The sequence below is a fragment of the Fringilla coelebs genome (assembly GCF_963513975.1).
Source record: "Fringilla coelebs genome assembly, chromosome: 25".
In the NCBI taxonomy this organism is placed as follows: domain Eukaryota; kingdom Metazoa; phylum Chordata; class Aves; order Passeriformes; family Fringillidae; genus Fringilla; species Fringilla coelebs.
The window spans coordinates 5886787-5912484 of record NC_140051.1 but is presented as its reverse complement, the minus strand read 5'-3'; the positions used below and the strand labels follow the sequence as shown (position 1 = coordinate 5912484).

The window sequence follows — 25698 nt, the reverse complement described above, 5'->3', positions numbered from 1 at the left end:
AACCCAACAATCACTGCATGGGGAGGTTCTTTGCTCCTTCCTAAATTTTGAGGCAATTTTTGGTGCCAAAGCAGCTCCATGGAGTTAAATGACCAAAACAGAGGAAAATTAAGCAAAATCATCCTGTAGTCTGCTGGAAAAAAAAAAAAAAAGTTAAAAAAAAAAAAGGTATTTCCTAATAATTCTAATTTTCTTTTGTTGCCACAGGGTGTTTGCTGCAGGGGAGATGATAAAGCTGGGCAGGACCAGGCACGGCGTGGGACAGGGGATTTTGGGAATGATTCACTCCCAAAGCCTCCTGCAGAGGTATTTCTGATGAAAAAATAAAAAAGCCAAAATAGATTAGTTGGGGCTTTTTTAAAGAAAAATAGAGGCTTTACAGAAGTGACCCTTCCCACCAACCTCACCAATTTTCTTTTTAATAAGGAATAAAAAGCCTTTCAGCCAAAAAACCCCTTTGCTATGAAAACGTATGTTTGGGTCAAAAAGCCACTTTTCACTGAGGGAGAAATAAAGTAACAAAACCCCCCTGACCAATGCATGAAGGGATGGGTTGGCAAATCTCACAGGGACATACAGCTTCTTTAGAGGCAACTTCTCTTCTCTTCTCTTCTCTTCTCTTCTCTTCTCTTCTCTTCTCTTCTCTTCTCTTCTCTTCTCTTCTCTTCTCTTCTCTTCCCCTTCCCCTTCCCCTTCCCCTTCCCCTTCCCCTTCCCCTTCCCCTTCCCCTTCCCCTTCCCCTTCCCCTTCCCCTTCCCCTTCCCCTTCCCCTTCCCCTTCCCCTTCCCCTCATCTTCCTCATCATTTTCATCTTGTCTCTTCTCATCTTCTCTTCCCAGGTGATTGTTTCCACCTGTGCTCCATCCCAACACTGTTCCAGCCTTTGTGCCCCATTCCTGATCCATTCCCTTGGAGTGGAATTCCCGGGATTCCCCGCTCACACACATTGCCTGCCACGCTGCAGGGCACATTCAGCAGCTGATGCCACCCAATGCCACCAGCACTGCCAAGGCTGGGGGGCACCAGGCTGACACCAGCTGTCCCCTTCCCAAAAAGGACCACAAACCTTCCCTCAGTGGAGATCACTGGATGCCAAAGGGTATGGGGGTGTTAGGCTGGCCCTGTGGAGAGACAAATGGACACAGAGCCATGTCCCTGGGACAAGGGACATGGGACTGGGACAAGGGGCCTGCTGGGATCTGGGCCAGGGTGATGGGACAAGGACAAGGTGATGGGAACGGGGATGCAATGATGGGGACAGGAACAGATGATGGGGACTGGGACGAGTGATCCCAGGGGACAGGGCGGGGATGATGGGACCTGGACAATGTACTTGCTGGGGTCAGGAGAATGGGAACTGGATGGAGGTGCCTGCCAGGGATGGGATGATGAGAACCAGGACAAGGAAGCTGCTGAGGGTGGAGGTGGGAACAGGGCTCAGGCACCGCCAGGGACAGAAGCCAGGGGACCGCAAGAAGGAACCCAGCGGAGCCCAGCATGGGGCGGCAGCGACCCGCCCGTGGCCACGGGGAGCATCCCCTCCGCCCCGGCCCTGAGCTCTGCGCCCAGAGCCGCAGCAGCGGAGGCGAGCGCGGGGGGCTCGGTCGGCTCCCCCCGAGCCGCGGCGGCGCTGCCGATCGGCTCCCGCGGGGCCGGGAGCGCCGAGCGCCGGGCGCGGGGAGCGGCCGCCTCAATGCCGGGGCCTCACTCCCACGAGCGGATGAAAGGCTCCCTGTCCAAACGGCATTAGACGCGCTGCGAAGGCTCATTCCCGATCGGTCACGCTCCGAGGCGCAGCTGCAAAACCCCCTCCGGGAGCCCGGGATGCTCCGGGGGCTTTGTTCGGAGCAGCCCCGCTTCCCGGGGAACCGTGACAAGACGATGGGATTACGGGGCAGGAGAAATGAAATAAAATAAAACCCAACCTCGCTGGGACCACGCTGGCTGGGCGGAAAAACAAAGGGGACCCTCAAATTCCCTCGTGCTCCTGCCAGGAATGATGGCCCCACCTGGGCGGGGGGAAGGGGCACGGAGAGGGCTTGAGGATCCCCAAGGAAGGAGGGCGGTTTTTGGGGGTGTCCCCCCCATTTCTGCTCCCAAATCCCAGCACTGAGCAAGCAAGGAAAAGGAGGAAAAACTTGCAAGGAAGCAAACCTTAGAAGGAGGGGAAACTTTGCATGGAGGGAAAGGTTGTGAGGAAGAAAACTTCACAAGGAGGAAAACTTGCAAGGAGGTAAAAGCCTTGAAAGGAAGGAAACCTCCAAGGAAGAAAACCTTGCAAAGAGGAAAGCTTTGCATGGAGAATAAACTTTGGGTGGGGGAAAATATCACAAAGAAGGAAAATATCTTAAGGAAATAAAACCTTGCAATGAGGAAACCCTTAAGCAAGGAAGGAGATCTTGCAAGGAAGAAAATACTTCAAGGAGAAAATCATTTCAAGGAAGGAAAAACTTTCAATGTAGGAAAAGCCTTGTACGGAGGAAAATTTTACAAGAAGGAAAACCTTTGACAAGGAAGGAAATCTTGCAAGAAAGAAAACCTGGAAGGAGAAAAACCTTCCAAGGAAGGAAATCTTGCAAGAAGGAAAACCCTAAAGGAGAAAAACCTCCCAAGGAAGGAAACTTGCAAGAAGGAAAACCTTGAAGGAGAAAAACCTTCCAAGGAAGGAAATCTTGCAAGAAGGAAAACCTTGAAGGAGAAAAACCTCCCAAGGAAGGAAACCTTTCAGGTTTGGAGGAAGTGAGCAGGTTGAAGGGAGAGGTTCTGCACCTTCCTTCTGGGAGCAGCCCGATCCCTCCTGGCACAGGGCCCGGCACGGTTTGGCTGAAGTTAATTGGGTTAGTGAGCAGCTAAAGGGCGTAGCTTGTCCGGGCGCCTGCTCCCTAATGAGCATCTCATTTGAATCTATGCAAAATAGCAGGGAGCATGGAGACATGCTAATTAAAGTGATTGCTGTTCGCTAATTAAGCAGCAATTCTCCTGCCCAAGAGGGTATTCTCATGCAAATGCGCTCAAGGGGGGGAAAACATCGCCCCAAAAATTGTACAGGGAGAAATTGCAATTTGGCACCACCCCTGGTTTGCAAAACACCTTCATTATAATCCTCATTTTGAGTATTTTTATCCCAAAAAACCAAACTTGGCTGTCTCTTCTGTGCTGAGAACAATCCTGCAGCCCTCATCTTTTCCAGTGGCTGCCATAAATCAAGTCATTTAACTCCTCAGCTGTGCCAACCCCAATTTTGTTTTATTTTGGGGTCTTTTCTTCAGATTACAGGACTTTTCATCTGCTGAGGATTTTTCTACTCTTCATTTTCTTTCTTTTTTTTTTCCCCTTTCACACTTGTGGAAATAATGACGTCCTACAGGAAACCTCCTGAGGGATGAAATTAGGGCTGGTAAACACAGGGTAGTGCAGCATTTTGGTCTCACAGGTTTGTCTGAAAACCATGAGATTTTATTTCAACTCTAGTTTTTCAGGGGGGTTTTAAACTTATTTTTTCTTTATTTTTAAACATAGCAACTGTGTTTCTTTGCAGTCCACGTGGTGCTGAAGCCTTTCCTGGTGAAACTCTCCTTGGGATAAATCCCTTTCCAGCTACCACTCGTGGATGTGACCAAAACACAGCAAATTCCCAAAAAACAAGGCATGTTGGGCATATTTGGGTTCTTTTGGAAGGGGTCAATGGTTTGGGCACAGTACGAGCCCTTGATAAAGCCCCTTTTTTGCTATTTTTAGCCCGAATATGGGGTTCTTGGTGGCGTCATCTGGAGAAGGATGATGCATGGAGCATGTGTGGGGGCATTTCCCAGCCCTTTGGAAAAAGGCAGAGCCACTCCCTCACTCCAGCGACACTCTGAACACACAACTGCCCGCAGGAGAGGCGCAGTGGGAGCCGTGGGCGCTCCGCCGTGGGAGCGAGCGGCCGGGCACGGGCTGACCTCTGCACCCGCGGGGGCGGAGGCTCCCGGGAGGCCGCGCAGGTGAGCCGCGCTGCTCGGAGGGGCACGGCGTGCCGGCTCCGGGCGTGACTGTCACGCACAGGTGACAGACAGGTGGCAGGGTCGCGTGGGTGCGGGAGCGCACGGAGCGCGGGGTGCGGCCGCCCAGGGCTGCACAAGCGGCCGGTTCCGTGGGAGCGCAGGCAGCGAGTGCGCGGTGCTCGGTCACGCACACGAGGGCACTCCGGCCGGGTGGGTGCCCGGTCCCGTCTTCGCCGTCCCGTGGGTGCCCAGTGCACCTGCCGTCCGGTGCCGCGGTGCCGGCTCACACGGGTGCCGGCGGTTCGGGGCGCGCTCTCGGGCGGGCTCTGCCCGGCGGCGCACGGACCCGCGGCGCCCCGCGCGCACGTGCATCCCCTCCACCCCTCCGCTGCCCTTAAAGGGCCCGCAGCGCCCCGCTCGCCGCGCGCCCGGGCCGCGCTCACCGCCGCCCGCTCCCTCCCCTCCTCGGGCGGTGGGTCCGCCCGCGGGGCACCCGTGCTCCCCCCCCGGCCGGCGTTGGTTCGCTCCGCGGGGCGGGGCGGGGCGGCGGCGCCTCCCCCGACACGGGGCGCCGGTGGGAGCGGGGCGGGGAGCGGAGCGCGGGGGGAGATAAGCGGCGCCGAGCGGCCGGGCGGCGCTGGATGGAGGCTCCCGCCCGCCGGGACGCCCGCCCCAGCCTGGAATGTCCTGGCGAGCCGCCGCCGAGCGGCACCGGCACCAGGACCGGGACCAGGGAGGGGGCGCGGCGGAGAGGTAACGCGCGCGCTTCCCGCCGCCGGCGCGCGCGGAGGGGGGCGCGGGCGGGCGCGCGCCGGGAGGGGCGAGCGCGGCTCCTCCGTGAGGGGAGAGCGGGCCCGGGGCGGCCGCAGGTGGCGGCTGCTGTCACCGCGCGGGGCTCGCCCGCGCCCTCCGACTCCGCCGTGTGCCCTCGGTGCGCGGGGCTGAGCCGGTGCACGGCGCTCCGGGGAGCGGGACGAGCCCTCCGCGCTGCCCGGCTCTGATTTATGGGCTCATTTCGCAGGGAACGCGCCTCCACTCCTCTCTATTTGTCATTTAAACGCCGCTCTGCTTGAAGGAGATGCCGTAGGGGATGGGTTTGGGGTCGCGTCCAGCCTCTTAACCGCCTTAAAATGGTTAATCTCAATGTTTTTAACCTGTAAGGTCACTTTTCTCTGCAATTAGAGCGGTGGAAAGGCAGTCCCTAAGGCAGGAGGTGGTGTGTGATGCCTGAGGTCTCTGGCTGTAAAGCATCCTGACATCTTATCTCTGTTATTATTATTTTTATTGCATTAAGCTGCCTACCTTCTTAAAGCCACGCGATTCTTGAATTTTAAATTACTTTCCCTTGCTTTATCTGTCTCTTTGCCAAAAACAAATATAAATTATATAGTTCCTGACTTCTAATGGAAGAACTTTCCAGCCGTCTGTCCCATGCTTCCAATACTGATGTTTTTTAAACCAAGAGGGATGTGTTTTTCAGCCGTGACACACTGTCAGGCAGAAAACAGGCAATGTTTATTTTGCTCCCGCCTCGTAACTGTGTAAAGGGTTGGTGAAAGGGTAAATGTGATGGCTTTATGTAGCCTTTTCTTTTTAATTATTATTTTACTGCTTTCCCCAACTGCCTTGCTGCCTCTGGGAAGGAGTAGTCGCGCCGAGCCTGTGGCTGTAAAGCTGTCAGCTCTGAAGGGCTGTTTACTCAGTGAGTTGTATCTTTCACACATGCACCAGAAATACAATTTACCAACCCAAACACCAGCCCCGGTCACCGAGGTTACGGGCAGCGTGGAAGCTTTGCTCCTCTGGGGTTTTAGCCTTCGTGGCCCGGCGTTTTCCTTGAACAAAGCAGGTAATCCCGAGGTGCTGGCGCTCCCAGCCGAGCTGTGTGGAGCCCGTTTGCTTTTCTCCTCATCTCCCCCGACTCGGGTGTTTTGACAGTTGCGATTTATGGGATGTACAGCCTGCCCGGAGCTGCTTTAAGGAGAAAAAGTGCTTTTGTGGTAGCGGTTGCTGCGGGCGACGGCCAGCTCCTTCTATATTCCAAAAATTCGCAGTGAACGTTTCCCGGCACAATTTCTTAACGCTTTTCTGTTGAACTTGATATTATTTGCCTTAATTACAGCCAGCATGCTTTTGTTCCACCAAATTAAAGTAGGTGTCGAGAGCATGAGTCAAGCACATTGAAACCAAGCCCTGCTTTTTCAAAGCAGCTGCAAGCCTATCTTGTGGGGAGGACTTGGTAATGGAGTGATTAAAAAGAAATAAATATTTTTGACCTGTGTTCGCCTTTCCATAAGAAGAGGGAAGCCTGTGACTGGCTTGGTCTCCATCCTAGAAAATCCTCAGGCTTGTGGGGAGACCCATGACTGTTGCTCAAAGCTGTTGAAAGCTGGACTCAGATAGATGGTGGGATCTACTGAGTTACCTATCATGTTAAAAGGTTTGTTTTTTTTTTTTCTTCCTCAAGGGGTAGGAAGTGAGATGGGAACTGCTGCGGTGTGGAGGGATTAGTAACTCACCCGAGGATGAGCGGGATGTGGCTTTGTCGCCTGGATTAATGTGATTTACACCCTTAAGCTGCTCCAAGTGCTCATAAACAGCCGTGCCGTGTGTGCAAGGTGAAGTGTGGGCGGGCAAGCTCGGGTACACCACAGAAAGTAGCTTGAGGGGCTGGTTTTTGCCATCCTTCAGGCAGTCTGTGATTTTTCATCCTTTTTCTCTAGTTCTTTGCCCCCAAACTCTGTGTTCTTTGCCCCCAAACCCTGGCATAGTGGCAGTGGAGTTTGGACTGGTCCCCCTATATGCCCCCTCTGCTGGATCACTGGGCTGCTCTGGTGCTAAAATTCTTGGGTTTTACCCCAAAACTGAGGAGGAGGGGGAGAAAAGCCTTGCAAGGAGAGGCCTGACTGCGGGGCAAGTCCCACCAGTGCTTTCATTATCTCAAGGTGTGCTGTAAGCCCATAAACGAGGCTCCTGCTTACTTTGGCTTGCTGGCGTGCCAGAGGAATAAGGCAGCTGTGCTCTGACTTCAGGTGATGTCACTTGAGGATTTTAACTGTCAGAGCTTAAAAATACCCTGGCTTGTTTAAAGACTGCTTCTGCAGATGTGGAAATGGGGAAGCAAAGCAATGGATTGTGAGTGCACAGCCGCGTCAGGGTCCAGCATCTCATAAATCCCCCTCTGCCTGTCCCACAGCAGAACTGCTCTGCCTGACGAGGTCTCAGGTGTACCATGACCAAGGCATTAATTGGTGGGTGCTCAAGATGAGGCACTGCCATGGACTGCAAGACCAACAAAGTCTCAGTGCCAGAAAACTAACGGGAAAACATGATGATTAAATAGTTTTGGGAATAAAGCTGTTTTCTGATGCGAGGTACAGGAGAACTTTCTCCTACGTGGCTGTTGGTGTGACTGGGTGTGTACAGGACCAGCTGCTGTGATTTCAGGTTGTTTGCAGGGCTGGGTGTGAGGAGCTGTGGGTCAGGGGCTGATCTCTGGGTGTTTGTATGTGCACATAGAATGAGCTGTATTGAGAAGGTTCCCTGCAGGTGATGTGAGCTGTTTCTAGTTCTGTGTGTAAAAAGGCATTGAGCTTCTCCTGAATTTCCCATATCACCCACCAAACCCACTCTTCACACCTTCTCCAAGAGCTCCTTTACCTCCTCTGTTTCTGCCAGGCCTTTGACCTGTGGTGGAACACCTCCTGCTCTGCATCTTCCTTGTTCCCATGTCCACAGACGTGACTCTGGAGGGGTTTCATTGCAGTGCTGTGGTCTTGGCACACAGTCCTATGCAAAATGACATGGGAATGTGGTGAACCTGTTGGTGAGTTTCCACGAGGCTTCAAAACTTGTGGTTTAGTACCAGAAGCCCTGAGAGTGAGTGGGTTTGACCCACAAAGCTGCTGGCATTGGGTATCTGAGGTAATGGTTTTTATGGAATCGCTTCAATCGGCGACTCTGAAATTGAGCGTCTTTTGTTAGGCAACATCTCGTTAGTATAAATGAATTGATACTGTAAACTTGCCCTTTGTACGTAGAGTCAGGTTTTTGTCTCCTGCCTTGCTTATGAGCTGCTGACTAGTGAGCTGAGTCCTGCCCCTGCCTCCTCACTGCAGTGGTCTGCTGTCAGTTCTCTGGTTTTTGGTGTTTCAGTGGGCTGGGGAGCTTCAGAGCCACTTGCTCTCTGCAGCTGGGGTGAGACTGAGCTAAAAACCTTGTTTCAAGTGGAACTGGTCAATTTCCTGGAAATTTCCTCCTTAAATGGGAATTTGCAGCTTGCCTTGCAATCCTGACTCTTAAAGCTGGTACTTGGGCACCAGACTGTGTTCTCTGTCCACTATTTTTGCTATTTTGATATATTTTGTTAATTTGGACCTATTTTGTAGTTTGGACTGGTACTTGGTTGGTTCTTCCAGGTGCTTTGCTTTTCCTACTCAATTTCTGCTCTCCTGGAGGCCTCCCTGAGCAAACCCTGCTTTTGTGTGTCCCCTTGTCCTGCATCATTTGCTCTGGGATGCTGTTTGTCTTTGGCAAAGTCAGCAAAGACCTCTTTGCTGTGTTACTTTGGCTAGTGTGAGGTCCCCAACTATGCTGGCCCAAGGATTTCTAGACTAGATAGTTTCCTCTGTGTGTGTGTATATGTTCACCTTTTTCAGTTTAGTGTTCTTCCAGTAATTTCCTTGGTAGATGGCTCAGTACAACTTCCAGCGCTGAATGTGTCAGAGTTTTCTACTTGAGTTCCCTAGCTCACTTCTCCCATTCTGGGGATGATGATTCTCCAGTGACAGCCACCACTTTAGGGGAAATGCTTGTTCAGCCCAGTAAGGGATTGAGCCTTGTACATCCAGACCACCTGCCATTTCCATTAAGCCCAAACTCATTCTTTCTGTGTGAGAAATATCTGCTGTCTTTCAACAGGAGGGAAAACAATCATGTAAGGTGGGTTGTTTTCCCATTTTCCATACCTATGAGATGTCTTGGAGCTCTAGCCAGGTGGGACTCTATATTTTTTTTCTTTTTCCCCCCTTTTTTCCCCCTCCCCAGCTCCTTGGGCGCAGTTTCACGTTACAGCTCCATCTGAGGACTCGCTGCTGCAGGAGGTGGCAGGTACATTCCTGCCTCTTCCCTGCTGCAGGAATCCAGCACTGGAGCAGCTGCAGGGGAGTGACTCCAACTAACCCTTAAAAAAAAAAAAAGTACCCAAGCCTCAAACTTTCCTGGATCTTGCCCCGCAGTTAGAGTTGCTAAATCTTCCACTTGGATGATTGGGAAGGCCCTGAGGGGCTGGTGGGGGGATGGCCCCTTTTGGCAGCACTGGCTTCTAAATTGGCTTTGCTGTCTCCTGTTCCTGTGTGCTCGCTCTGCTGCTCAGCCAAGGGTGGGTGCCTTGCAGAGAGGGAGGGATCTGGCCAGCTCCCTCCATCTCCTGCCTCTGGAAATGCCCAGTTGAACCAGTCCAGCTCACAGAAACAGCATGGGAAAAGGATAAATAATTCCCTGAAGCTCAGAGTGAGCAAGAGCAGCTTGGCTGGGATACTGCCATCAGCTTGGCAGCAGGAGGGAGCTGGGGCAGGGGAGGAGAAGGAGACCATCCCTTTGGCAGCGGCTGAGCTGAGAGGTGAAACCACACCCTTGGCCTCACCTGTCTCTCTGATCACGTCTTTGATTTATGCCCTGGGTTCTGCTCTTTAGCTTTCCCCACAGACTCCAACCATTGAATCTGATAATGAACCAAGTGGTTGAGTCTTATTTGTTTAATTCAATGAGAAGTTTAATGCTTCCTTCCTCACAGTGTATGGAGGCTCTGCCTTGCAGCCCGTGGTTTTCTTTGCAGTAAACCTATGAAATACCAAGACAAGGACTAAAAGGCTTGAGTTGTGAGCAGCTTGTCATTGAAACGGGCTTGGCAAAGAGGCTGAGCACCACAAATTTACATTTTTGGAGAGGTTCATGGGTGTTTTGTCTCTGCAAAGGTGTATGAGGGTTGTGTTTCCTGTCAAGTATTCCCTGCCAGCTCATGAGCCCTGGGCATCATGGGCTGCCAGCTGCAGCCAGAGGGGAGCTGTGGGGAGCTTCTTGGCCCCCCCTTAATCTTAGATGAAGAACAGCCAGATCCTGAATGTCTCTGTAATCGTTCTGTGGCATCTGCTGAAGCACCAAAGTACAGACATGCTGGTGATGTCCAGCCTCCTGGAATTGCTGTTATATTCTCTGTAGGCACCTTCTGTCCAAGTGCAGCCTGCTCTAGCTGGTGATGCTTCTGCAGGGGGATGGGATGGCACCAGGGGGTTTTGTTTCCCAGTCCCCAGTGAGTTAAAGAAACCATTTATCTGGCTAAAAGGCCTCACTCTAAAGAATCTTGCAATACATTAATCTTTTTTTCCATGCCAGTTTGGATGGTAAGGACCCAGGTGACTGGTCTTCTCCTGGAGAACAAAAATAAGGGAAGGGGACAGTTCACATGGCCCCTTCTGAAACAAACAGTGATTGTTTGGAGTCGAAATCCACAGCTTGCTTCCAGATCAATCCACTTGAAGTTACTGTAGGCAGGTGGTATGTTTTCAGTTTTTAATTTCTTTTTTCTTTTTTTTTTTCTTGCTTGTTGTTAGTGGAGAGCTGATAGATCGGCCCAAATAAGGCCATGAGAAAGGCTGGCCATTTCCAGGAGGATCCACAGACAGTCAGTGCATGACTTGTTGCCTTTATCTCTGAGATCAGGAGATTCCTTTGCAGTGATGGATTAATCCACCCTTGAGTGAATAATATAACTGAGAACAAGTAGGAGCCAGCGCTCCAAACAGATGATTTGTTCAGTACGTGTGTGCCTCCCCTCCCCCTCTGAAAAGCATCTTTCTTCACCGTTTCATTCTGCCTGTTGAAACCTCCCAGCAACCTGTGTCTGCACCAGCCCCCGGCCTGGCGAGGGCCAGGATGGGGCTGTGCCAAAGGACTCTGCTCCCAGGTGCAGGAGAAGATAAACCAGGATGGAGGGAAGGTGCCTGTGGGCTGCTGGAGCTGTGATGTCACCTGTCTGCTCTGGCCATGACATCACCTGTCTGCACTGTTCTGGCTGTAGGTGAGTGTTGGTGCTGGCACCTGCCCAGGGTGAGCTTGCACAGCTCCAGTCCCTCCCTGGCAGTGACTGTACCCCAAGGTGAGGCAGCAGGCTCTGCATCCAGGAGGAGTTGTGTAAAGGAGCTGGAATATTGGGGTTGGGGGAGTGAACTCACTGGGCACAAGGGTGGCTTTGAACAGAAAAAAGATATTTAGGAAGATGGTTCTTCAGCTGTGCCAGGGCAGAGCTGTAACTCATCAGCAGAGCCACGGCTTCTGGAGCTGCTTGGGAGTGTCCTGGAGCCGGACACCAAAGCCTCAGTGACACGTGGGCAGTTCTTGTTAGCACACCCCCAGTAGGAGACAAGGCTGGAAGGGAGCTGTGCAGCTATAGCAGTGGAATTCATGTAGTGGGATCTGTTATCATCCCTGTGGATACACTGGAGTAATTCTTTGGCAGCTCATATGCTGGGTCTTGTTGCTTTAACATCTTGGAATGCATCAGGAGCATGGTCTGCTCCTGTTGATAGGCTCGAAGAAGGTGTGAGATGCCTGGGGCTCCTCCTGCTCAGGAACCACCACCCCCCCCTTTCCCCCAGGCAATCACAGTCTTACTGAGAAAAGCTTTGATAGCTCAAGGTCAAGTTGGTGAAGTCCCCAGCTTTGGGGACTTTTTTCCCCAAAGCTTTCCTTGCTTTTCCCCACAAGCTTTCCTTGTGTGATGAGTGCCCGTAGCCTTGCCTTGATCCCATGCTCTTGGGGTGTGGGATTGGAAGCATTGGTGGCAGCTTTCAGCTGCGTTTTGGAGAGTTTCTGTGCTCTGTGGGGTGAAGATAACATACTTAAAATGGCATTCTCCCTTTGGAGAACGGGCTCTGCTGCTGTTGGCTGTACATAATTTCTGGGAGCTGAGGAGTTTTGCTGTGTAATGTTCCAACTCCATGTAGATTAAATGTATTGCAGAGTCAAAATAAACAATAGCATGTGGTTTTCCTTTGTTCCCCCCCTCTTCCCCACAATAAGAGTTCACAAAAGTTCTTGAATTAGGGCTCTGCGTGCCATACGCTCAAGCGTAGGCTCAAATTTTCATAAAGCTTGCTGAGGGCTGTTACTGCTGGAGAGCACTTTCTCCTTTGGGATAGCTTTGGAAATCTCTTTGTTTCTCAGGAGCTTTTTCTGAAGGTGTGTTTTAGTGCAGCACTCGGATACTTGTTGCCTTAAATGCTTTGCAGTGACAATGTATTGCAGCTTGACTGAGATTTGAGACTCCTCTAATAAAATGCAAGAGAAGGAGGAAAACCCCGAGGGTTTTTTGGAACAGAAGATGTTTTCTGTTCCTGCCACTAATCTCTGTTGCAGAATGAAATAGGAATGTATACTTTAAATCTCTGTCAGGGTGTAGAAGGAAGCTGGCAACGGATGTAATCAAAAATGTTATTATCAAAACTCTCTAAGTATGTTGAAATTTCAAACTTAATGATATAATTTTAAATTCAGCTATTCAGACTGAGGCATGGTTTTGGGGTGCAGATTGCACTTCCAAACTGTGCATCGAGATGGACCAGAGAGGAGTTTGGAGCAGACTGTAGGTGCTGGGTACTGCAGTGTTATGGCGGGAGTCTTCAGCCCTGTGATTTCCAGTGACTGGGGTGGCAGCATTAAATTGAGGTGTGGTTTTCTAGATTAAGGATTTTGTGGCTGAGCACTTTAAAAAGGGCCCAGTTTCCAAGTTAGCATTTTTCCTAATTAGTGCGTTTGCCGTGGCTTGTACGTAGCTAGCGCATGTAGAAAGTGTACGTGTTCAGAGTTTGTCTGAAACAGCTCTGGGCACAGTGAACACAAGGAAGCACACCAGATCTGATGTGCAGCAGCAAATACTGTCCAGTGCAAGAGGAGACAGAAAGTTTCCAGCCTTAGACTTGGAATAAGGGAACTGTGAGTAACCTTCACCCTTGTGACCCTTCAGTCTTGAGTGGGGAGGCTACAGGTTCAGGATGCCGAAGAAGCTCAAGTCCTTCTCTGAGCCAAAGGTGTGAAGCTGTTTATTTTCACTGGGACAATGTATATATTGCAGGAGGCAGATGCTCGCCTGCTTAACCCAAGCAGTCTCTGCTTATCTGGGCTCTGGCGAGCGTACAAGTGTTGTCCCTTCTAATCCCCCAACATTAAACAGTCCAGGCACCTTTCCCTGGCTGAGCCTGGGACTGCTTTAAAAAACACACAGAGAAGCCAACAAAAAAGAAACATTTGCTTTCTTTGCCAAGTTTAAATGAAGACTAATGCCGTGGTGCTGCTTAATCTTGTTTTTCTTGCTATCTGATGGATGCTAACGTGGGATGGAATCAATCCCGGCAGCCGGTTATCTTTGCAGGGCCCCCATGTTGCTGAGCTCGGCATTAAAGTCCCGTGGGGGAGTTGATTTGCTATGAGGAGTCTGGAAATTTCTTCCTATGCGGTGAAGCTGTGGCTGTGGCATCCATCTTCCTTTGGGAAGGTGTCTCCAGGAACTGCCAGTCTGCTGTTGGATGTCCAAACAGAAATCCTGTTCGGCAGAGCAGGATCTGTCTGAGCGAGTGAGAACAGGGCACAGTCAGGTGAACCTGGCGGAAATTTCTCCCTGGTCCCGGTGATGAAACTTAACTCCTTTCCTATCAGTTGCTCGTGTTTGAACTGGTTCTGCTGGGAACAGCTGCCATGGCCCCGATTTGCAGGAGGAGGTTTGGGCTCTGACTCATGACCTGCCACTGTGAGGGTGCTGCCCCGAGTGCCCCCAGCCCTGGGCAGGGGTCCCTGCTGCGGGCAGGGCTGGGCTGGCAGCCTGGGCTTGGCTGCAGTGAGTGAAGCAGGAGGGCTGCAGGAGCCAAACCCTCAGGCCAGAGCTTCGTGATGACTGCTGCCTCCCCCCTTGGATCAAGGCTCTCCTTCACTCTGCTGGCTTGAGGAAGGAGGCGGGAAGCTACACCGGTGCTGGGTTGTGCAACACCACCGAGCAAAGCCAACCCAAAGCCTCCCTCTCTTTTCCCCATGTTCCACTACCCCTCTCCTTGCCTGGGAGCCAGGTTGGTTTCTTGTAGCAAACCTGGCCTAACCAAGACAATTTTTTCATTTCTTTTTCTGCTGAGCTGCTGCTTTTATCTGGGCCTGAGGCAAAGGGGCTCCTTTTGCTAAGCAATATTGTCAGTTGTGTCAGGATTCCTTCCCTCGAGGTGAAGAAGTGCAGAAGTGTGTGTTTGCCAGAGAGCTCGGACTTCAATTTTGAAACCAGGTTTGGTCTTTTGAGCATGGGGGAAGGGAGGGGAGGAGAGCAGTAAAACTGAATTACTGTAAGGCTGGAGGATGGATTGTGTGAAGGCTTGTTTTAATCGTGGGAGGAAAGGCCGGGGTCTTTCCTGCTCTCTCCCTCAGCTGTCCCTGGTTAGCTGGTTTGCTTTTTAATAAGTATTGTTCTGCCTGGAGCCCGGGTCCAGCAGCAGGGAGTGTTGGCATTGCTGTGACAGCGTGTGGACAGCTGTAACAAGGGGGGAGGCAGTGACTTGGAGTGCAGGGCAGCACTTTTGTTTAGAAAGCAGAGCCCAGATGGGTCTGTTGCTCCAGTCTGAGCACAGCTCCAGCACGGTGAATTCTAAGGTGCCTAACGACTGTGCTGTAACACAGGCTTGGCTCTGGGCTTCCAGTGCACCTCCCATATCCTGCAGCCATGAGTTCACAGGCTCCTAATTGCCTATGATGTAAGACAGCAGTAGATGAGGTTGCTATAAATTCTGGCTGCAGGTGTGGATTTAATGGCTGTGCTTCCCTTTAAGGGCTCATGGATAGCATGGATCCCTGCAAGTTACAACAGAGTGAGTTGGACTCAGGCTAGCACAGCTAAAAGAACCCATTTGTCTGCGTTTTTTAGAGCTGTTGCTTGCTGGAGGCTACCAAAGGACGAGGTGTCAGTGTTCATCTGGAATTGCCTGGGGAATGAGCTCGCTGTCCTCTAACAGAGCTCAGCCGTGGTTCCAGTTCTTTCCATCAATGTTCTCTCAGGGCTAAACCACGCAGGTGAGAGAGTGCCACTGGAAGGGGACCTTAGGCAGCCTGTGTGGATGCAAGCACCTTTGTCTGAGAGTATGACAGCTTTTTCTGATGACCAGAGCTAGACTGTGGTTCTAGTCCTTTTTGTTTTTTATTCATGCTGGATTCTGGTTTTAGAAACCACAGACAAATTATAATCATGGGTGATGGTCCTTGACATGCACAATGCAAACTTTTTGGAGGGAAAAAACCACCCCCTGAGGCAGTTACTCCAGCTTGATGTGGTGTGTGCACCTGTAGCTCGGATTTTTAGGATGGTGTGTTCCCTAGCTCCTTTGAGAAAAGAGGCATGGCTCACTTGGAGTTTGGTTTTGTATATTTTTCTTCATTTTTGCACACATTCTTGCAGTTCAGGGTTTATTCAACATACCAGGGTGGTGCTTCATGAGTCGAGCTGAGGCCTCACGCTGTTCAAGTGCTAAGTTCCTGTTCTTGGATGTCCATTCCCAGCCCCTCCTTTGGGCTGGTGATCCAGGATTGCATGGAGAGCTGAAACTGCTCCCTCATCCAGGTGAAAACTGAACCTCATTTTTTCTCTGGCTGAGTTTTCAGCTGGATCTGCCAGCAGATCTGACTCACTGGCTGGCCGCAGGATCCCTGGTGCAGATAGCAGGATGCAAGCCAGGTCCTGAAGGAAGGTGTTGCTGCCCTCCTCGGCAGCAGCCCATCTTTAAATTGGCTGAAAATCTGGTTGCGAAATCTCATTCTTGCTAAAAGCCAGAGCTGCAGAAGTAAAGCAGGCGCCTCTCTCCGAGGCTGAGGCCAGCCCTGAGGAAGGAGGGGAGGGGGTGATGGCCCAAGGACCCTTGGACAGACATGACTGAGGGCAGCAGAGCTGTCACAGGTGTCCCTTCTGTGGAATGGCACAGGTGTTGAGCTAAATGTGGGGAAGAAATTGGAAATATGAGGCAAAGTAGTGCTGAAGCAGGAGAGATAAAGACAGGGGAGATCTGGGGGGGGGCTCGAAGAGCAAAGGGTGAGAATTTTGTATGTATTTGGCCTACTGTGATGGAACTGTTAAACTAATGATACCCTTAGCTCCCTTGGGGGCTGCAAGCCCTGATTTAGGCATTTAAGCATAATTGCAGCCCAGCAGAACTATGTATCAGGCTAATGCTCTGTTCTCTGGCTTCCCCGAGGCCAGAGGAGGCAGGAGCCATTCCCACTTCATTAGTGTGGCAGCAGGGGGACTGTCTCAGCTCCTTTGCTGAAGTTAATAATAAAATTAAACTAATTGTTATGCCTGTTTGTGGAGAAGAAAGTGTGGCTTCTGGGATGATTTATTTATTTTTCTCCTGATGCCTGTCTTGCTGTGACCAGTGTTGGAGTGGCAGGATGGGAGCCCCAGCTCTCCCCCCTGGGAGCACCAGATGTGTCTCAGGAGCAGAGTCGTGACTCGGGAGTGTTTTCATCCGTGTGTGCCGAGGCACAGTACACAAACTGTTAAATTTCCTTCCTTCAGCTCCCAAATCCATTCCTCCAGTCCATGCCAAAGCATGCGTTCTTCTATCAAGACCATATGTACGCCAGGACCAAGGTTCTAAAGTCAAGGTGTTTTTGAAATATTGGAGCGTAAATTAAGTATCTGAGTAATCTTAACTGTCTTCTAAAAAAAAGAAAAAAAATTCTCTATCAGCCTCACATAGAACTCAAAAGATTAATGGAAGGCTAAACTTTGATCCAAGTCCAACAGCTGATACCAACCATGAGACTTTCCAGGCCTGGAATCAAAATAGAAAAATCCAATAAAAAATACCTCCTTCTCCATCTTTGAGGCACACAGCCTCTTGGCCATGGTTTGGGCTAATACTGCTATTCTTCCTCAGTTTTGCTTAACCTCTTCTTGTGTCACCTTTGCCCTGTGCCACTAGAGCATTTTGAGTAAATTAATGACAATATTTAGGATTTTTTATAGCTTGGTAGGAAACACATCTGCCTGATTACTGAGAAAGACCAGCGGGTTGTGCGATCCCCTGTCCTCTTTGGGGCTCAGTCACTGTCTTGTTTGCTCAGCACTGTTTGTTTTTCCTGCCATCTGCCACCCAAGCAAACACTTGCTCTGTATTTTGCCAAAAATATCAACTTTCAGCTCTTTAAGGTCCCTTCCAATTCAAGCCATTCTGTGAACGGTGATGTGCCATTAGAAATTGCTGCACAATTGATAAGGGACTTTAGCCCCAGAATTGTTCTTTGGATTCATCACTGATTCATGAGGGGTTAAATGATGTGAAGCAAGAAAAAAGCTCCATGCAAGGCTGCTTATAAAAAGATATGTTGCCTCAAAAGAGGTAAAAATACCAATTGAATCCTTAGGTGGAATTGTCATAGGAAGCACTTGGATCTGGCCTGGCACTGGTGGATGTGGGTGCCAGGCATGGGTAGGGGCAGAAATGTGGAGGCATTACAGAAATCCAAGCTGAGGATTGCAAAGTTTGAGCAACTGTAATTTCTCTCCTTTATTCAGGAGATCCTTATCTTTCTGATAAGGATCTGGAGGGCGCACTTTCATTTGTTTAAAATGCAATAAATAAATATGAACAGTACATCAAAGGATGCTTTTTCTTGTAATTTTTGACTGCCTCTCCCCTCAGTGTTTCTGTGGATTCCTTGGCGTCTGTTTCATTGTGTTTTGACCCGTTTGTGTCTCTCACGCTTGGTTTATAGGGTTACTGTCAGCAAACTGATTTTTCTGGGGTTTTCCTTTTCACATGGTTTTTTTTGGGCATTAAGAAAATCCCAGGCGTGCGGGACTGTTCAGCAGAGTTCTGCGTGTTTCCTAAAAGCACATGCAAAATCCCATTGAAGAATGTAATTTTATTGCTTACACTCACAAAATCCTCTCTTTGGTGATGCCATAATTCCAGCACAAATGCTTAATTATGGTATTTAAAAAAAAAATCCCCAGCCCTTCTGTAGCTGCCTGGCTCCTTATCTCCAGCACTCGGCTTCCTGTGATTTAGTAGCACACAAACTGCAGCTCCAGTGCTCGAGGTGGAGAAGGGTAAAACGGGAGCACTTGAATGTTTTCTGCCCAAGCTGTGATTACAGCCCGGCGTTTCCCGGCGCTCGAGCCTTCTCTTCGGAGTGTAATTAGGAACACATTGATTCTTATTGCAGCTGGCAGCTGCTCGCTATTGCCTTTTTCAGCTTCTGACCCCCATAGTCCCGCTGACCTTTCCTGGGGTTAGTCGTAGGCCCTTTTCATTGTGATGGGCTCGAAGTGGCTCATGTGGAGTTGATTATTTCCTTGCTTGTCTGGCCTTTTTGGTGCCATAACTCCAAGTCACTTCCATTTTTTTCCCCTGCTTTTGGCTGACCACAGTGAAAGGAAATGCTTTTGCTGGCGACAGGATCGGTTTGCACGCTTGACTGACTCGATTGAGACCCTGAAAGGGGGGGAGGGGGAGGGTAATGAACACTGTAGGTGCTGCATTTGCTTTTTAAAGGTTGATGTTAATGATTGAGTGGTCATTAGGCATTAATAAAAATGAGGCTTCCACCGGCTCCGTTGCCTTTTGGCACTCCGGGTTGGCATTAGGAGCGCGTCTGTCGCATCCCGCGGGCAGCGGCGCCTTTGGGAGCGGCGCGGTGGGTGCGGAGCGCTCCGCTGTTACCTGTGCTGTCCTGGCCCCGCAGGGCTCCGCTGTCACCTGTGCGGCACCACCGAGCTGTCCCGGGCCCGTTATCTGTGCGGCACCGCCGGGCTGTCCGGGCCCCGTTATCTGTGCGGCACCGCCGGGCGGTCTGGGCCCCGTTACCTGTGCGGCACCACCGAGCTGTCCCGGCCGCGTCACCTGCGGGGTACCGCCGGGCTGTGCCACCTCCGGAGCGCTCCGCTGTCACCTGCGCGGTACCGCCAGGCTGTCCCGGGCCCGTTACCTGTGCGGTACCGCCGGGCTGTCCCGGCCCCGTTAACTGAGCGGTACCGCCGGGCTGTCCCGGGCCCGTTACCTGTGCGGTACCGCCGGGCTGTCCCGGCCCCGTTACCTGTGCAGCACCACCGAGCTGTCCCGGGCCCCGTTACCTGCGCGGTACCGCCGGGCTGTGCCACCTCCGGAGCGCTCCGCTGTCACCTGCGCGGTACCGCCGGGCTGTCCCGGGCCCGTTACCTGTGCGGTACCGCCGGGCTGTACGGGCCCCGTTACCTGTGCGGTACCGCCGGGCTGTCCCGGGCCCGTTACCTGCGCGGTACCGCCGGCCTGTCCCGGCCCCGTTACCTGCGCGGTACCGCCGGGCTGTCCCGGGCCCGCAGCGCCGGGAATAACCCGGGCAGGTTCGCCCGTGAAGCCGCGGGCAGGCTGCCGGTGGCTGCCGGGCTGGAGCCCGCTCCTCCCGGCCCCGAAAGCTAATGAAGTCTATGTGCCAGCTGTTACACTCATTTTGCCAGACCCCAGGAGGACAGCATGAAGACAGTCAGTGATCAAAGGCTCTGGAGATCACTGAGGAGCCGAGCGGCAGGAATGTCTGATTGCTTTCTCTTGGAATGCCACAGGCTTCAATACCTCCTTTTTTCCTTTTTTTTTTCTTTTTTTTTTTTTTAAGGTGTCTTGGTGTGAGATTTAATGATCTAACTCGGCTTGCTCACGCTGAAGCCAGAGTATTTTACTTAATTCAAGGGGATTCATTTGCTCTAAATTTAGGTGGTTTGAAAATTCGTGGGGTTTGTTGTACTGATAGCAAGTAAAAATGAAATTTTTCTTGGTAATTCTAATAAATTACTTAGGGAAAAAAAAACCCAATTTGCTGAGCTTTGGGTGTTAAATCACATATGGCATTATAAAATGAGGTGGGATAAATCAATTTTGAGTTGATGCTGTTTAGGAAAAATGGGAAATCTGTGTATCCAAAGCTGGTAGGGGCTGTCACAGTGCAGCTGGTGGGCAGTGCCGTCCCTGAGTCACTTTTTCCTTGGGCTTCTTAGCAAAGGCTGTCAGCTCCTGGAGGTGGAGTGGGCAACCTGAATAACTCCCTCTGTTCCCGAGCATGCTGTTTCCTTCCTCCTCCTCCTCCTCCTTCTGCTGTACCCAACATTTATAGGACCTGGAGCGTTTGGGTAGTGCAGAAACCGTTCCTCCTTTAGCTGTTCCTCGTGGGACAGCTCACTGGAGGTTGGGAGAGTGTTGGAGCGGGGAGTGATGGAGCGGGAGTGCATCAACACGTTGAGGTGGAGTGATGGCTGTTGGGAAGGGAGGTCCTGGTGGTGTCCTGCCAGCTGGTCTGAGATGGCAGGAAGATGATTCAGGGAGCTAAACCAAAATGGGGATGAGATAATGCTCCTTTCATAGTGACTCTGTCCTCAGCTGCAAGGGTGGAGAGGAGAAGTTCACGGTCCAGTAAATAAGTGGGGCAGGATCTCAGCTGTGTTTGGAAGGACACAGGAGCTTGGCACTATGGGAATGCATGGAAAACAGCATTTTGTCATCTTTTAGAGTGTGAAACCTTATTTGGGGGCAAACTTGGGTAGGAGTGAGTTAATCTGTAGGTGGGGGTTAAGTTATAGTCCCAGGACCAGGCCTGTGGGGCTGTACATTGAAGACCACTGGTTTCTGGAGAAGCAGTGACAAACATGAAGCTTTGGGAAGGGACAGGAGGGTCCCTGCCAGGGCTGCAGAAATCTTGGCTGCTCTGGCGCCTGTGCCTCCCCATCTTGGCTCAGTAGGGCGCTTCAGTGAGCCCATGGGTTGCTCCCTGGTCCAGGGTGACCCATGTCCATCCTGGTGAGGTCTCCAGGCCATGCCCAGCTGTGTGCCAGCTGCCCTGCAGCATCCTGTGTGCCATGCTGATGTGACATTCTGGTGTTGGGGACAGCCCTGCTCCCATGCTGGGAAAACACTCTTGAACTGTGCCTTCCCCTCTGTTTGCTGCAGTTAGAGGTGATGGTTTATTTTCTTGCCTGTGCACAGCATTCCAGAGGTTGTGGGCCTAAAACTGGGAGCTGCTGGACTCCTGTGCCTGCAGCTCTGTGCTGAGGGATTCCTTTCATAAACCCACAGCTAGAGTTGTGTCATGTGCAGAAATACTTCATCTTACTAATTATGTCCAGAAGTAGCAGGCACACATTTCTGGGCACCCCTGTGTGTGCAGCATGCTTCCCAGGGGCAGGCATCCATTGGAATGGTTGGGATGACCCCTCCCCCTGACACAGGTCTGTTATCTTCCTTGTTTCCCTTGATCCATGAGCAATAATCTACTTTAGAGCTGACAAGGAGGTCAAGTGCTGCATGAAGATAACTGGAGGATGACTTTAGGTGAAGAGGTCTGGGTGGAAGTAGGAGAAATGTGGCCTTTGCCATGCTGTATCTTTCTGCTGGGCTGGAGAAATGGCCAGTGAAAGTGAAACATACATTTTCCTGATCCACAAAAACTATGTCTCTCTTTATTCAACCTTGAATATTATTTATATGAATAACTCCTCTTTCAGTTTAAAATGCTCAGACAGTGACACCTCTTACTAGACAGTGACACCTCTTACTTCAAAATAATTTGGACTATTTGATCCACAAGTGATGGAGGTACATCCTTCCAATCCAGGAGAGTTGTTCTGAGCAGAGCTCATCTTGGAGTCTAGGCCACTAAAATGGAGTCACACCTAACCAAGATGCTCCTCTTTCAGATCCCAACAGGACCCCAGTGACTGGTATTTGCTGTCAAAATGTCCCAAATTTGCTGTCAAAATAACCTCACAGGTTATTGAAAAGATGGCAAAGGGGAAGAGTCATGTTTTTCCATCCCTAGGGCTTTTTTTAATACAATATTAAAGAGGCAGAGTTTCTCCATGGAGAAGAGTCTTGCCCTCTTCTCTGTATATAACAAGGGGCTTCTGTGGTGTGACCATCTGCAGAAGAAAAAGAAAGAAGCATTTTTGGGTTATGTTGTGTTGCTGGGTCTTATCCTCCCCTGTGTTCCCAGATCTACCAGTGAGCAAGATGTTTCTGCCATCCCTTCAGAAGCAGAAGTTGAGAAGCTTCATTCAGATGCCTGAGTGTTGTTGCTGAACAATCCTACTCCAGTTAAAGACAATATTTTTCCTTTTTTTTTTCCCCCAGTCAGAGAACTTTGGTCTTTGTGGCTCTCTCTGTGTACTCACTGCTTTGCAGTTGATCTTACCACTCCACAAGCCTGCAAAAGCCAAACTGGTAGGTCAAAAGAGGAGTAGCTGTTGACACTGGCAGCGAGGAACATGTAAGGAGAAAGATAAACAGAGGGAAATCAGAGCCTGGATAAAGTAGATCTCCAAAGATAAAGTTTAGTTAAAGATAATGAGCTGGCCTTGTTTAAAAAGACAGCTGCAAAATAACCCAGTAGCTCCATGTGCTGGGGTTAAAGTTGACCCAGAATATACGTTTCATTGCTTTTGATAAATAAATAGTGGAGGGAAGATTTGGCAAAAAGCAACATTGCCCCCAGCCCTCTTCAGCAAAGTGTTTGATGTTAACAAGTTCTCTGGGTGTTTACTTTGTCCTCTGCGTGCGCTGGTGGAGCAGCGCTCCTGCCCTTGAACCGAGGGAGAATTCAAATAAACCAACCCCTTCGGCACAGCTGGGCTCTTCTGCCATCTGTGGCTTCCCAGAACAGCCCTGGCTCGCCTTGGGAGCCAGCCTGGGCCACGGGATCGCTGGGTCTTCCCAACAGCTGAAATAAATTTGCCGGATCAGATAAAACTGCCCAGAAACGGGAGCAGAACTCGACAGCGTTTCTTGCCGCCCTCTCAAGCTGTCAGTGTAACCCAGAGTGCAGTCTGTGGGCAGAAGTGGCAGTGAGCAAACAGCTCCATAAAATCCAGAGTGATTACTTAATTATGAATGGAGGCTTTTCCTGATGCTTCATTTGCATATATACTTTACAGTGATGCTGTGATGATAAAATACGGTTATTTTTAAATAAACCACAGGAATCATTTTGCTGTTGATATGTGGATCCAGCTTCTTGGAAAGCAACTGGCTCTATGAACACTCAATAAACTGGGACTTATTCCTAACAAGCATGTGTATTGCTGCACTTGTTTCTGTGCTGAAGTAAAACTCCAAGTTATTGTGTGTGTGTTGGATACATGTTTATATAGGAAGCTGATAGATGAGATGTTTAAAGTCTATGTTGAGTGTTATCAGCAGTGGAATTGTACGGCCAGGCTGATAAATGAAGTAACTGTGCTAAATGAGCTCAGATCTTATCCATCATAGCATTATGCAAGGCCAGTTGGACATTTACGTGAATGACAGCTGTGGATTTATTGTTTTCTTGGAGAAACCAGTGTTTGATTGAGACTCAGAGTGTCAGAAACACCGTTCCTGAGGCTCACCTCAGTTCTGTTGCTAGTTCCATGATTTAGTTTGTATCTTGCTGGTTTAACAATTTGTTGTAGAGTCATTTAGGTTGGAAATGACCTCTGGGATCATATTTAGTTTGTGTTTTGCTGGTTTAATGATGTGGCTTTTATTTTTGATGATGAAAGTGAGATCTCACTTAGCTGAATGGTCATGTGTAATATGGCCAAGGAAAGGACTGCTTTCTCTAGAAGCAGATATGGAGATAAAAGTGGATATAATGCATGCCACAAAAGGATGTAGGAGAGAGCACCATTTTTTTGGGAATATAAATGAGAACAAGACTAAGATTGGTGTTTTTTCATTGCTATGGTTTGCCTGTAAAGCCCAGCAGAAGGAGCCAGCAGATGACAGGTCTCAGTGAGCAGGTTTAGAGCAATTGAGAGCGGTAGCGGCATCACGGCAGTAGATTCATAGAAACTTGTAAAACAAGTGCAGCCTGATGATAGATGGTCAAATGATTATTGTTTGCAAACAATATTATCTCCAATAGATAAGCTGTTTACTTTGGACTCCAGCTCCTCTGGGTGGAACAGAGTCTAATTTATCAAGGCAGAGCGGTTCAATGCGGATGCCTCATGCCCCAGCTGTGGAAAAACTCTTACATTAAGAATAGTATTTGGAGCCACAGTGAAGTTCAGCTCTAACTCACTTTACAGATGGTTTCTATATTGCAAGGAATATTAGCTGTTTCCTGGTTGTGCTTTTTTTTTTTTTCTTTAAACCCCAAACACTTTGTTGTTAGAGAGTTAAAAGACAAACTCCTGAGACTCACAGTAGACATGTGCCTGTTTGTTTTGTAGCTGTTTCCGTGCCTCATCTTAGTCTGGAGCTTTGGGCTTTCAATTTGGATAATCTGGCGCTATGCATCCAGCCCCTGGGCGCTTCCAGGCACTGCTCCTCATCGCTGCCACCAGCCTTGTCACTGTCACCAGCACAGGTAAGATCTTGCCCAAGCTGGAGTCTTGGAGGTTTTGGGGTTGAGCTCAAACTTAGGAACAAACAGCGCTTGGGAGTGCATTTCAAAGTGGCCAGTTTTAATGGATATTGTCAATAAGTTGCTTTTAAGGAAGCATGGAGCACTGAGACACAGCCTTACACTCAATATGACTTTGCTTGTGAAAACTTGGCTCAGGAAAAGCACCAGAACATGGAAGACTCTGGGATACGTGGGTTTGTTCCTTGGGATCTCCATGGATTCAGCTGGACGCCGGTTCTGCTGCATGCAGTGCATCTCGTGTTCCCAGGGGTTGGGAGGGGTTTGGATTTTCAGGGGGAGAGGGGAATCAGCCCTTTGAAATCCGAAAGCTGATGCGTGGCTGCAGTTGGAACAGCTCTGGTGTTAAAAAAAAGAAGAGGGATGGTTTTAATTGACACATCTGCTCTGTGTAGTCAGCTTGTCTTAATGTAACCACACAAAAAAGAAGCTTTTACTACTTTTAGCACTTCATAGCCAATCGTTATGAGCAAATGGGATAAATTTTATTTTTCAAGCAGTCATAGGAGATAAATTCCAGCTGCAGGGTCACTGCTACCAATTTTGCCTTTTACGCGAAGTGCAGTGTTGGTGTCAGAAGTGAGGGCAGGGGCAAAGATGAAAGTAGCAGTATGATTTCATAGCAATTGGTGGCAAGCAAACTGAAAGGTCAGTGCTTCCCTCTTATCCCTGGAAATTCAAACTGAACTAATAGGAAAAACAGTTTTCTAATTAAAAGCTAAAAATGGACATCTGGAGTCCTGCGAAATGCTTGGATACCATTTTTATGGATTTCATTTTTTTTTGTTAAGTGAAGCCACACTTTAATTTCCAGTTTTATTTTATGTTTATGCAGATAGTTTATGGTTCAGTTAAAAATGTGAAGTTTCTCATCTGAAACTCATAACCAGAGCTGGGATGGACTGACTTGAGAAGAAAAGCATGAACCCAGGGCCCCACCTATAAGAAAACTGTGTCTGACTTGGATGTCATTTAATATCATCTTGACCCGCACTATCTGGAATTCCTTAGATCCTTTACAAAATAGAAGTTGTTTTTCCCTGCCAATGTGTCTATTTTTAATTTAGTTTTTTCTCCTAATTTATATTACTAACCAATTAAATATTACTGGTGTTAATTGCCTTTTGCTTGCTTCCTTCATGCAAAATCTTCAGTGGAGAATTCAATAGAAAACAAATGGAAATACTTCCCAGTGTTTCATTGGCCAGAATAGGAAAAAATCTCTTCCAACAAGCAGGAATTTTCTTTTGGCAAATAAATG

The 25698-nt window shown here is 49.7% G+C and overlaps 1 protein-coding gene across 1 annotated transcript in view; it reads left to right on the top strand.

The window, feature by feature from the left end:
- Positions 1–4598: 4598 nt before the first annotated feature.
- The window catches only part of CDON (cell adhesion associated, oncogene regulated), a 58611-nt gene continuing 37511 nt past the window's right edge, over positions 4599–25698 (top strand). The window contains exons 1-2 of the mRNA XM_084221510.1: positions 4599–4736; positions 24244–24380. Of these exons, the coding sequence (XP_084077636.1) occupies positions 24305–24380 (76 nt within the window). The 5' untranslated portion in view covers positions 4599–4736; positions 24244–24304. The remainder of the gene's footprint in view (positions 4737–24243; positions 24381–25698) is intronic.